The sequence below is a fragment of the Schistocerca gregaria genome, chromosome X (genome assembly GCF_023897955.1).
Source record: "Schistocerca gregaria isolate iqSchGreg1 chromosome X, iqSchGreg1.2, whole genome shotgun sequence".
Classification (NCBI taxonomy): domain Eukaryota; kingdom Metazoa; phylum Arthropoda; class Insecta; order Orthoptera; family Acrididae; genus Schistocerca; species Schistocerca gregaria.
This window is the reverse complement of record NC_064931.1, coordinates 694,031,343-694,045,561: the sequence shown is the minus strand read 5'-3', so window position 1 is coordinate 694,045,561 and position 14,219 is coordinate 694,031,343. Positions and strand designations below refer to the sequence as shown.

The following is a 14,219-nucleotide window of genomic DNA, read 5'->3' as shown; positions in this document are numbered from 1 at the left end:
GAGTAAATAAACATAAGTTAGAAATGATTTTCTCCTCAGCATGGCACTATGCAGCACTGTGTTTAGGATCAGGACTATCTTAGCCCAATCTACGCATCAAGATATGCAAGAAAAATTGGATTTTTTTAAAAAAAACAATGTAATACAATCAAATGATGATAGGAAAAAAGTTTTTTGCTTCCCCAGGACCACAGATATGCACACAAGACATAGAAAAATGGTCACTTTCAAAATTAGAAAATAGTCATCTGGTAAAAGAAATGAGAGAACTGGAACTGGAGGAAATGAGACTATTCCAGAATCAAGCAGAAAGTCATCAAAGGCTCCAAGTTAAGGAAGAGACAGCATGCTACAACTTGCGAGAATTGTACAATGAACTGTCAGTCTCAGGTAAATTTAGAAAGAATTTTGTGCTTCAAATAATGTAACATCCACTGATGTTACTATTGCTGTGCCTGCTGTTGCGTTTTTACCTGCTACATTTATAATTGCTTTCACACTTTCCTCTTGTTTCTCTTCATACTGTCGTCGGAGTTCTAAGAAGTCTTGATTTATTGACACCATTGGATTAGTGATAAAAAGCACTCCACTTTTTGAAGTAGATATCGTAACATATCTAGACTTGTTTCTAAGACATTTCTCCTCCTGTAATGAATGGAAAATGGTAATAACTTCTTGTGTCTAACCTATCATTATTACAATACTTTATGCAACATTTCTACAGAGCAGCCTTTAGGCATATAATGATGCACTTATACTCATTTCTATAGTCTCTTATGTGGGAAGTTAAAATTTTATTGGTATTTGCAGAACTTTTACAAGCAAGAAAAAGATGGAACTAATTTTTAAATTAAAAAAAGAGTAAAGATACATGTAGGCATGTGGTCAACCATCTATTAACATCACTGCTATACTCAATAACCTGTGCAAACAAGTCTTTCCCCAATAGAACATGTGTGGGACCAGCTCGAATGCCAGTATACTGAGGCCTAGTTACAAACAAACAGTTGTGAGCTGGCTTGTCTCAGGAGAGGATACAACGGCTTTTTGACATCCTTTCCACCTGAATCAGTGCATGCACATGGGCCACAGGGAGTACAGAATCATACTAACAAATTGGTTCATACTGTGAAATTCTTGATTTAGTAATATCAAAAATAACAGCAAACATACTCTCAATCCATGAAGTTTAATTTCAGTTCCTTCTCCCCCTCTGTGTGCTTCACTTTTTTTTGTCCAGTGTATATCACTTCTGTCGAGGATGGAATTTTGTATTCCTCGGGTGGGTCCCTGTCAGCCTGGGGTCTGTACGACTTTTCCTCTTTTTTAACCTTTCCCCACTTATCACGTTTTCCACTCTGAGGGAATTACCGACAGTTTAGTAAATTAGGATTTTTCTCCTTCTTATGTATGTCCATCAACAATAACTATATTTTCATCTCATTTCCTTTAATGTTATAAATACAAAACCTCATCTGCTTTGCTTCTTTTCACTTCATTACAATGTCATCATACTTTGAGGCACTTTTGTGCATTCACAAAGACCATTCCTTGACCACAACAGTCCGTGATAGCTACTGTCTAACTGTCATCTCTGTACATGTATTACCTCATGATATTAGTGGTTAGTAATATGGACGCGTTTTAAAGTAAATTTAGCTTCTAGGAGGTAGAGGTAAAATTTGAATACTATAGTCTATAGTAAGCAAATTGAAAACTATGTCTGCTGCAGTAGTTATGCAGAATGGAATGGTTTGTACAGGTTAGACTAGCATGGAACACTGTATCAAAGCAGTCTTCAGGCTGGAGACAAGTAGTCTTCAGTCTCAAGATAACATTCACCTTTAAGATGAAACGAAATAACAAATAGACTGGGGTGAAGGGTTGCATCAAGTATGGTGGGAGAGGGGGAAAAATGAGGACAAGGGTGGGGAGGGAGGGTTGGAGAAGAATGGCTGATGGCACAGAGGGAGACAGCACATGTACGCACAGGAATGTGTCAAACTGGCACTGGAGAGACTGTGCAAAGCACAATGACAAAGTCGAGGAGTCAACTGGCAAACCCCTATGCCACATCCACCCCCAATCCCTTGCCACATGGGTCATAGCCCTGAGGAAGACCTGGTACAGAGACCAGTCCTATTCAGCCACACAGCATATCCTATTCTGGCCCATCCTATGCCATCAAAGGCAGGGACACCTGTGATAGTAGCCATGCCCACTGACCAGCTGCCCACCTGAATGAATGGCCACTGTCAAACTGTGGCCGAGGACAGTGTTGACCACCCATTTGTTGAACACGTGGCTCAGAACAACATTATCGATTTCAATGGCTGCTTGATGATCTGTGCCATCTGGATCCCCCCCAACCAGCTTTTCTGAATTATGTAGAAAATGTGCTGACAACTCATCCTTTGTTCCCGTTATTCTCCCTGCCCCAATCTTTGCTAGCCATCTGACCCATACTCACTTCCAACTTGGCCCAGAACATTAATGCATTCACAACTTTTTCTCCACAAATGTCACCTTCCAATGTTCTATCACCCACCTCCACCTCCACATCATCATCATGACCCACCAATGATACACAGATAACCTGCTTTTGCACATAATGAGTTTTTTTAATTACATACATTTACCACATATGAACAACAAATTAGCACATGCGCCAATTATTAAGACCTAAAAGATACATGTTCTAGAATGTCTAGAAATACACGATTAGGCTGATAACACTGTAAATAGTTGTGCACGGCAAATGCTATTACCTTCAGTGTCACTCTAAAACTGTATCCAGAATTAGCATTGAAATCTAGTTTGATGCTCTTCTGTACTACTAGATTGAGATCAGCAGCAACCTTTTTCATTTCTCTGTTTATCATTTCTTCCTTCTCATCCATATCTTGTCTTAATTCTGTAAATCAAAAAATACAAGGTTGTTAAGAAGTTGCAGTGAGTGGTAACGCTGTGCCGTCTGAAATGAACAATTCCAGTTAGAAAGCAATAGTTACAGAAATTACTACACTCACAGAAGTGAGATGAAAATATAAAAAATATCAGATAATGTACAAGACTATAGTTAAACAACACATATGGTACATTTATTCAACGATGAATTAACACTCAACACTTGATCCAATCCTCTTCAGCTGGAACAAAACAGATTACTGTGTAGCTGTGTCTACTCTAAGCTCATTTCTTTGGTAATAATGAATACAAAAGAAGGCATACATAGTAGACACAAAAGTTCACTTTGTTCCCAGCAAGTATGAAGGGTGTGACTCTCAAAAAACTGAACATTAATTCACAGTGGATAGAGTCTTAAAACAGATATTATTTAATCCATAAGGATACTGTTACATAAGACTATGTGCCTACAAAGTTAGATTCAGGCACCTGAACTTCCCAAATAAAAGTATATTTTCAGGATATTCATAAAAGAATTGCTTAAAGTAACTGCCAGGTTTTCAAAGACTAGCTCCTTCCAAATTTTTCTTAGTTAACAGACTACAAGTGACAGATAAAATATGCATTCACACAAGACAGCTAAGTAAGTGATCTGCTTCTAAGGATACAAAATTAGTAAAATATCAAACTTTGCCCATACTGGTTGTGAAATGGCAACTGCTTATTTGATGACAACAAGAGATTTTTAAATGTATTTCCCTCATACAGTATAGCAGGCATGAAGTCAGGCACTGGCAATCTATCATGCTTATAGCCGGATCTATTGTTATCTTGGAGTAATGTTATGACAAATCTCATGCTCCAAGTCTCAAGTGACAAGAAAAAAGATGCAGGTGAGCCCCATATAACGAGGTCACAAGAATGAATTACAAATTACACACAAATATTTCTAACATCAGTCTGCTGCAAAATTCTAGAGCATATTCTAAGTTTGAATATAATAAATTTCCTTGATAGAGAAAAGCTTATACCCACAAATCACCACGGATTTAGAAAGCACTGTTCACGTGTAACTTAGTTTTCCCCTTTCCCACATGATATATAGTGAACCATGATTGAAAGGCAAAAAGGCAGATTTCATATTCCTAGATTTCTGGAAAGCATTTTACACAATGCCGCAAAGAACATTGTTAATAAAGGTTCAAGTATATGGGCACGCTTTCAGATGCGTGAGTGGTTCGAAGACTTTTTAAGTAATTGAATCCAATACATTTTCCTGATCGCTTGTGTTCATCAAAAGACACGGTATTGCTAGCAGCACCCCAGGACTGCTCTTGTTCTCTATATAAAGAAACTATCTGATGGACAGGATGAGAAGCAATCTGCGACCATTTGCTGTTGAAGTTGTAGCGTATGGAAATGTGACTATTGGATGATACAGGATGACTTGGCTAGAATTTCTATTTGGTGTGATGAATGGCAGCGTGTTCTGACACAGTGACATCTATTAAGTACCTGGTTGCAACATTGCAAAACAATATGGAACATGATCACACCAGACTGAGCTGACAGTCATTTCATGGGTGCTGCTCTGGCATAATTGCTGGACCCACATTAACAACGGTTATTCGTTGATGGAAAAACAATGGAGGTATTGTTTTACATTCTTTGTTACAAATTACTAGGGGCCATAGTGCACGATGATGTTAGGACTGGCTGTCTGATAGTTTCTGCCCACTGGTTCTGCCAAGAATTTGAATGGTGGCAAGTGATTGGCATGGTGAGTCACTGGTGGTTTTCTTGGGAGTGAAGATTTCATTCAAATTGTTGTATGCTATGGTTTTAACACTTTTGCTTCACACTGCTGCAAAAATATTAATAAAATTTAGCAAGGACTAGCTGTGTTACCACTGGTGACATCTTCCTCTATAGGTACGTTAATATAATAAGCTGCCAGGTTCCACGGACCGATGTAAAACTAATAGTTATAATGATTCTCAAATAAAATATATCATTGTGTTGCACCCATGGCACCAAGTTTTGCTAAATGATTAGCTTATTTATTAAGTCTGATCAGCGGCCAGGCATAAAAGCAGTGATGTGTAAAACGAGGTCCTGGAATCGACTCATCTTGCAGCAGGCATTTTTCTGTTTATACTCATTTGTATAAGGAGTAAAAAAACTTGCAATTCGCATATTTGATATTCAAAATACACAAGTTAAGTGCCCAATAATGACTCTGTAATAGAATATAGTATCTGAAATTTTGAACTGTCATCCATCGCTGACCAGGGTGGCCAAGCGGTTCTAGGCACTACAGTCTGTGACCGCGCGACTGCTACGGTCGCAGGTTCAAATCCTGCGTTGGGCATGTGTATGTGTGTCTTCCTTAGGTTAGTTAGGTTTAAGTAGTTCTAAGTTCTAGGGGACTGATGACCTCAGCAATTAAGTCCCATAGTGCTCAGAACCATTTGAACCATTTGTCATCCATCCTGTTTATTATACAGTACCACTTCTTACACACAAAAATGTGAACTGGGTAAAATACTTGATTCAGCTCAACATTTCAAATTCTCTGTCCATGTTCCCACAAGAAAACACATCTGTCATGCTACGAAATTTATTCTACACCACAAATTAACTAACATTTTATCATTTTTCTATAATTTTACCACATCTAATTAGAAACTTGAAAACTAATACTATCCTGTGCAGAAATCATCTATTCAACCTCCATTTTCAGTTCTGACGATAACTGCAATCTGCATTCATCAGTATCCTATTTGCATGAATAAAACACTTATCCCTAGAATTAGCCTCTTAAACATATTATAAAGTTGTCCCCAAAATTTCACATATGTAAATCTATTCAAAAACTATTCCAAAGTAATGTGTGTTACAGAGTTACTCAACACAACATACCCCCAAAAACTTAGCTCATACTTTGCATGTAAATACATTTTTACTCCCACAAGCAAGATTTTAATGAGGTCTGACGACCTCCAAGCACCAAATTTTGTGCGAACAATAATTCAAATAAACTACACATATTACAAGAGAAACCCATGCAAAATATTACAAGTAACACATATAAATAACCCCTTGAAATTGCTCCCAAATCTTACATGCAGTACAATAGTATTCTTCTCCTTTGCACATAATGAAATTAATTATGTACTGCCAACTGCCACGCACCATGAGTCATGCAATCAATGTCAACACTCTCCTTGCACTAAGTTGTGACTCCATACATCTTACATACATATTAAATTCATTTTTACTCTTTATACAAGAAATACAACCCTCCAAATTTTTTACATGCTACATATGAAATTACACTTAAATAAACACATTAAGACACGCCGCAGTTTTTATTCGCAAGGTGCAACTCTGCAGCTGTTGCCTCTTATACCATATATCTTGCCAGTATGAATATGTTCTGAATCTCACTTCCCCCCCTCCCCCACTTGCTCAAATCCATGCCCTCTTTCACCAATGGACTCTTACATTTACAGACAAAATGTATGACTACAGCTGGAACACCATTTTTAGATTCAAGAAACACACACTTACTTTGTTCATCAACATCTTTTATTTCACTTACGGGTTGCACATTTTTAATTTCACCCCTCTCTAAACAGTGCACCCTCAAATGATCAGTTTCAACGTCCCTTCTTTTTTCCTCCACATTGATGGTGCACATTATAATATAACAACAGCCCTCAATTTCTATATACATTCCTAAAATTCTCCTGATCAATTTCTAACTCATCTGTAGGATTTCACCCAAACTAAAAACCTGTCATTTCATCATCACTGTAAGCATCAAATTTACTTTTCCTTTCCTCCGAAGTAATGATATTAGTAGTTGTAACGTTTTCACAATTAACCACACAATTTAAAACTTTGACTCTTTTAAACAAATTCTCACTGATCTCCATCAAAACACTACAAATTCTATCACAATTGACTAACATCCAACGATAGTCTACTACTTAACACATTACTTTCACATTCATCCTTCGACATCCACTCGCGGTTCATGGTTTCATCAAGAACAAGTAAGCTTTCGGCCAAAAGACCTCCTCCTGAATTAGATCACACTCACTCACAAACACAAAACAGTGTCTTTGTCAGCTGAGGTCAGACTCTGGCACCAAGAGACAGTGGTCATGTGTTAGAGCTGTGTTTGTGTGAATGTGTATGTGTACATGATTTAGTTCAGAAGAAGGCCTTTCAGCCAAGAGCTTACTCTTTTAGTAGTTTTACTGTTGTGCCTGTCTGGGAATCAGCATCTCCACTACTTAGTGGGTAGCAATCTATCCTTCTCTAATACTGGCATTATTTCATCCTGGATTTTCCTTTGGCTGAAAATTACATATGCATTTGTTTTTGTGATGAGAGAAACATTACAAGTACACAGAAATGAAAGAAAAATGTGAAAAATGCAGTGATTGTGTCATCATTTGTTGACTGATGGAAGTCAGGTGGTCAGACTTAATAAATAATTAACCATTTATCAAAATTTGGAGCTCTACCTTCTCACTTCATATAATAATAGGTGTTAGTATTAGACCTCAATATCCTTTTCACTGAGTTTTTAAAATAAGATACCAACTTCAGATATCTCAATTATAAACAAGAAGTGGGCTTAAGTTGGATATTGTTTGGAAAGTTACATAATTCATTTTTTTATTATGTGCACTATTAATAAAAATAATAACCACTGTACCCTGAAATGCAAAGATTCATTTTTTGTTTTGACATTGATTCCTGACATCCGGCAGCTTACTACGAGGCGTGTTTTTTAAGTAATTACCATTTTGAAATTAAAAAAAAGAGATGCTAAGACACCTCAATTTTATTTTTGTATGAAAGACTGTACCTTAATCTACTTTTCTACTAATTTCCGTCAATATTGAGGCACTTGTCATAACATTGTATCAGTTTTTGAATACCCTCCTCACGGAAGTCTGCCGCCTGACCTGTTGATCATTGCATCCCCACTGTTTTGACTTTGTCATCGTCGTGAAGATGCTGACCGCCCAAGCATTTCTTCAAGTGCAGGAGCAGATGGTAGTCACTGGGCGCAAGATCGGGGCTGTATGGAGGATGATCTAGAGTTTCCTATCGAAAAGATGTGATGAGATCTTTGGTCTGATTCGCCACATGTGGACGGGTATTGTCTTGCAGCAAAACGATGTCCTTGCTCAACTTCCATGGACTGTTGCTATGATTCTGGTGTGACGTAGGCCAACCATGTTTCATCCCCCCTAACAATTTGGATTAAGAAATCGTCACCGTCGTCGTGGTACCACTCAAGGAAAGTCAATGTACTGTCTAAACGTTTGGTTTTGTGCACATCCGTCAACATTTTCGGTACCCAACGTATGCACAATTTTTGGTAATTCTAGTGCTCGGTCACAATGCCATACAAAACACTACGAGAAACGTTAGGAAAGTCATCTCGCAAGGAGGAAATCGTAAAGCTTCTGTTTTTTCTCACCTTATTGTCCACTTCCTGCACCAAACTTTCATTGACGACCGAAGAACACCCACTCCATTGTTCATCATGTACATTTGTACGGCCATCTTTAAATGCTCTCACCCACTTTCTTACCATTCCATCACTCATAATGTTTTCTCCATAAACTGCACAGATATCACGATAAATATCAACTGCTTTTAGGCCTTTAGCACTGAGGAATCTTTTAACAGCTTCACAGTCTGTGGGACTCTCAATTATCGGAGGCATCTTAAACACTCAGTACACAACGTAAGCAAGGAAGAATGAGACTGTGATGGTGTCAGTGCGTAGATCAAGGTACAAGCTTTCATGTAAAAATAAAATTATTGAGATATCTTAGCATGTCTTTTTTTTTTTTTTTTAACACATCTATAGATGGAAGTGTCACCAGTGGTAACACATCTAGTTTATATTTGTCAGATTTTATTAATATTTTAGTTGTAATGTCAACCAATTGTGTTAAAACCAGTGGATACAAAAATTATTAGGTTATTTTGTCTAAAACTGACATGGTGAGACCGTGGCTGTATACAATTAATGTAAGTTGATTCTAACAAAGAAAAAGACAGCAAACAGCCACTATTAATAATGCTATTTTATTTAAGTAAATAGCGCAGTAACCGGTTTTGAACTGACAAGTTCATCATCAGACAGCTGTTCACAGGATTCACAAGACGCACTTTACATAATCGTCAGTTTACAATTTTTATCCTACCACTGTAGTGAAATATTCTTGGTGTGTTTGTGCCTTTGAAAATTCTGCAAAATTTTGTTGCGAAGTTGCTATGCATATAACACATTGTGCAAAGCAACACACACACACACACACACACACACACACACACACACACACACACACACACACACTCACACACACACACAAGAAAAAGTATTTGCCACATGTGAAATTGATACAAAGATGGCACTCTTTATCAAACAACCTTCAAGGAATTTCCTTTCCGGATGAAAATGCACTCTGAACATGGGTCAACAAGTTCTTCACTTCGAAACTGCAAAAAACTGCGGAATCAAAAAGTTACCCCAGCATTGGCAAGCTGTTGTAAATAGTGAAAGAGACTATATTACTGACAACTTAAGTCTCTGTCATTGGTATCTGTTGTGTTTATTAAACTTGGGGAAAACACTACACACCAACCCAATAGAATTAAATCTTCACTATTGAGAAAACTGTCAGCAATCCACTATGTCAAGCAGTTGTTGCCCTTCAAGTACCTAATAGAGACTGGCAGGCAGAAACCGCCTCATTGCCAGTCCGAACTCTGTGGTGCACTATGACCCCTAGCAATTTGTAACAAAGAGTGTAAAAAAGGATCTCTGTTGTTTGTCCCATCAACGAGTAAGTGTTGTTAGCATCGGTCAAGCGATTATGTCAGCGTAGCATCCATCAAATGACTGTTGACTTGATCTGGTATAATAAGTACTAGCTACTGTTGATTATGAGCTTCCCTTCAATTAATTCACAGAATCCCGTGTGATGTAAGCACTTCTACCATTCTATTGTGTGAGAAATGTCTGAGTAATTTGCTTATACTGAAGATTCTCAATTCTTATCAGTGTCTTTATACAATGAATATATGATAAAGCAGATGATGAAAAAGAGGGTCAATTGTGAAGCGCTTAGAACACCATTGGAAAAATAAATTGCAAAGCAGTCTGAAAAAAGATTTCTGAAATCCACTTCATGCCATAGAAAAAAGCGAGCTGCGGATAGATAGCTGTTACTACTGGCTGTAATGCTAGTAGGTAACTATTTTCCTCTATGACAACAACACAGCAGCCACCAACAATTAATGCATATTAAATGAATATTTCCACATCAGTTATGGAAAGAACAATGCACTGTAAAAACATATTTCCAAAAACACCACCACAATAAAATTAATCATTTCCAATTGGCAATTACAGAAAGAAAGTGTATACTAAAATAATAATAAATACTAGCAATAAATAGTAGCTAAACTTTATTGCAAATTCTTAAAACACACACACAAAAAAGAGGTACTAACAACAGGTAATATAAGAACATCAACATATACACCTCTTTGGTAATGTTAAAAAAAAAAGTGCACTTGACTGTAAATGTGGTGTTGTTATACTCTGGAACAATAGAATGAACAGTTCCTGCAATAGACAAACATATATGAATTTGCCAAGCATATGTGGGAGTTCGTGGAAAAATGACAAACAACAAAAAGTTTCACATTAGTTAACAAGATAGGTAAATGGTTTTAATTCTAAATGTCTTAGCAATTGTATGCTATATATTACAAAAAATAATTATATAAAATTATTTACTAATATATCACACAATTGACAAAGCTTTCAGAAATAAGAAGCAAAACATGTAGGGTACAACTATAATTGCAGATTCAATTGCATAGGAAATGATATGACAAACTTGATGCACTATTAAACACACAATTGAGGACCAAACACATCATTAGATATGGAAAAAGTTGTCAGCGAATAACTGCTTGGGTCTATGAGTATATACTATAAAGCAATCCTGTATTAGATTATAAAAGTCCATTTTAAAAACATACAATGCAGTAGAAGTGTGTCTATATTCTCTGCTTGTGAAATTTTACAGAACACTTTAAAAAGTTCAGACAGAAGTGGGGGGGATTTGTACCAATGACATCTGAGGACCTTCATTTGTGTCACTTGATTAGTGGGGTTGAACTTCACAGGAATCTAAACTGGTCTCTAGGCATTCCAAAACAAAACATTCCAGCAATGATGGGTCATGACACAGAATGCTACTGACTGAGGGAAAGAGACATAATTAAAATATGTTGCACCAAGAGTGGCCTTCCAATCTCTGCACACAATCCCAAAAAGGGGACTGCATTACTGACTACCTTTTAGGATTCAAAAGGAGCCACCTCAGTCAAAGCCAGTGGTTCGATATTATAGTTACAATGAAAGAATTGCTCCAAACATACTGATAGACATGATATGTCTGCTGTTTTTATTTCTCCTATAAAACAAAATGCAACAGCAGATTAAGAATCAGCCACACTGTGAAGAAAGTAGCTGTCAACAAACATGCAGAAATGCATCACGACTTATTTAAAAAAAAACAACAACACAGAGATCAAACTGAGGAGAGTAAATGAAAGGAACAGTACCAGTAATTTGAACAGCTTTCATACTTCTGAAAACATGTTTCAGATTTACAAATTCATTTTGTAACTTACCTTGCAACACTTTATCTGTGGATGGCTTCACATAAAATTCTCCCTTATCTGCAGATTCTAAGTCTACCGTGTATTCAATCAAACCTTTAAATTTTTCCATGTCAAAAATATATCTCTTCAGTGGCTGTACCAGCATTGTTCTGACAACAGGGTGGTTAACTGACTGCAGTCGATGTAACAAGCCCGGCAATTTTATTAACGCCTGATAAATCCTGAGGGAGAGAAAACAATATTAATTCAATTAACTAAGAAAAATAAAATTTTTGAACAGCATTTTCTGAGGATCATTTAGTAGAAAATAACACTGCATAAGTAACAACATATTTTATAAGAAACAAAATGTAGAAAACTGAAGTCATCAGAAATCTTTATTTAATACAATATGTATTAACATACATAAACATTTACTTACATATGTCCAAGTCACAGTTCCAAATTCTGAAATCTTTAGGATGCAACATTTGTCAAACTAAGGATGATAGTTTTATTATTCCAATTTTCCCCCCGATCTCTGTAGTGTAATTGATGTAGATGAAAATTATGTTTACAGAAATAACGAAACTTAATCTTCAACACATGACAGAAAGGAGGTTTGAGATTGAGAGCCCAGTGACAATTACAATTAAAAAAGTGATTCATTTTGATTTCACTGAAAGTATACAGTCCATACTCTGTTTGCCAATTTTGTAAAGCATCTTCCACTAACAAAGTCGGACATTCTCCACTTATGTGCAACTCACAGTTCTGAATATTATTTAACATTTTCTAAATTATTTTATTTATAATGAGACAACAGAAGGTCCAGGATGGAAAACTATAATATTATGAAAAGGAAAGATTGATATTCAGCATACACAGGAGATGTTGGGCTGCAGAAAGGCACAACATAAAGACTGCTACATATTTAAGTTTTACACACACACACACACACACACACACACACACACACACACACACACACACACACACACGGCAACTGTGTCTCTCCGCTGTGGCCAGATTGTTGGTTGCCATCTGCAGTCCAACCCCAGCAGCCAGGCACAGTGGTCATGTGTGTATGAGTTGTGCTTTTGTGAATATGTGTGTGCGGGTTTCTACTTCAGAAGAAGGTATTCGGCTGACAGCTCAACTGTATAGCAACCTTTATATTCATAATGAAGTATTTTAAAGCATTCTGGAGATTAAAGCAAGCTGAAAATTTCCTGGAATTGCACTGCGGTAGGGCTAGTAGCGTAGGGCAACACCTACATCATAATTAGCATCAACATTGATCTAAGAAAGATTTATGTAAAAAAAAAAGAGGAGTGTGTTCCAATGGGAAGGTATTCTGTGTTCTTCTCACTGTCAATGTTTTGCTTAGCGTGGGATGAATATGCCGATACAAATAGTTTGTGTAGTACCAAAATGTGGAATTGTGCTATTTCAGAATTAATGGCTTCAATTAGTAAGCCAAAGTGGTCCTTTATCACCTACAAAGTTTATGATAGTTGCTTAGATGTATATTTCTTTCGTGAGCGTGAGTAGCTTTTTGCAACAGACATATGCTTCATAGTTTAACTGAGCATTTAGATTAATGACTGGCTCTCTTCTTGATGATGACAATGGGATAATGTCTCCCCAAGAGACAAGTGCTGGTTCCTGATGAATGGTACGACGCAGACATAAACATATGACACACATCTTCACGGTGGAAAACTGGAAGCCATGGACTAGAGCCCATGATTGCGCATTGTGGATGGCTCCTTGTAGGCAATGCTCAGCAACATCAGTACTGGAGCTCAAGTAAGAAATGCAGAAGTCGTCTGCATACTGAGAAGGTGAGATGGAGGGCCCGACAGATGCTGCTAGACCGTTAATGGATAGAGAGACACTTATACAGAGCCCTACGGGACTCCATTCTCCTGGATATGGGTGGAATTATGGGAGGCACCAACTTGGAAACTGAAAGTAGGGAGTGACAGGAAGTTTTGGACAAAAATTGGGAGCGAGCCCTGGAGACACCACTCATACAATGTTGCAAGGATATGATGTTGCCAGGTCATGTCTTATGCTTTATGTAAGTCAAAAAAGACGCCAACTAGGTGTCGGCATCTGGAAAAGGCTGTTCGGATGGCAGACTTGAGGGACACAAGATTATCAGTGGTAGAGCGACACTGGCAGAAGCCGCCCTGATATGAAGCCAGTAGGTAACATAACTCCAGGACAGGATCCCCAACTGCCGACACACCATACGTTCCAGCAGCTTACAAAGTACGTTAGTGAGGTTGATGGGCTGATAGCTATCCACATCAAGCAGGTTTTTACCGGGTTCGAGCACTGGAATGAATGTGCTCTCCCGCCACTGTGATGGAAACATGCCATCGCACCTAAACCAGTTGAAGATGACAAGGATATGTTGCTTGTAGTCAGATGAAAGATGTTTAATCATCTGACTGTAGATCCGATCAGGCCCAGGAGCTGTGTTGAAGCAATATGCAAGTGTACTGAGGAGCTCCCACTCTGTAAATGGGGCATTATAGGATTCACTGTGGCATGTAGTGAATGAGAGGACTTTCTCTTCCAGC

General features: G+C 37.6%; 1 protein-coding gene across 1 annotated transcript in view; it reads right to left on the bottom strand.

The window, feature by feature from the left end:
* The window catches only part of LOC126297694 (DNA mismatch repair protein Msh2), a 196,179-nt gene that overhangs the window by 21,371 nt on the left and 160,589 nt on the right, over positions 1 to 14,219 (bottom strand). Inside the window, exons 10-12 of the mRNA XM_049988816.1 lie at positions 11,656 to 11,867; positions 2,769 to 2,914; positions 474 to 645 (exon numbers count right to left, since the gene is read on the bottom strand). Coding sequence (XP_049844773.1) covers positions 474 to 645; positions 2,769 to 2,914; positions 11,656 to 11,867 — 530 coding nt within the window. The remainder of the gene's footprint in view (positions 1 to 473; positions 646 to 2,768; positions 2,915 to 11,655; positions 11,868 to 14,219) is intronic.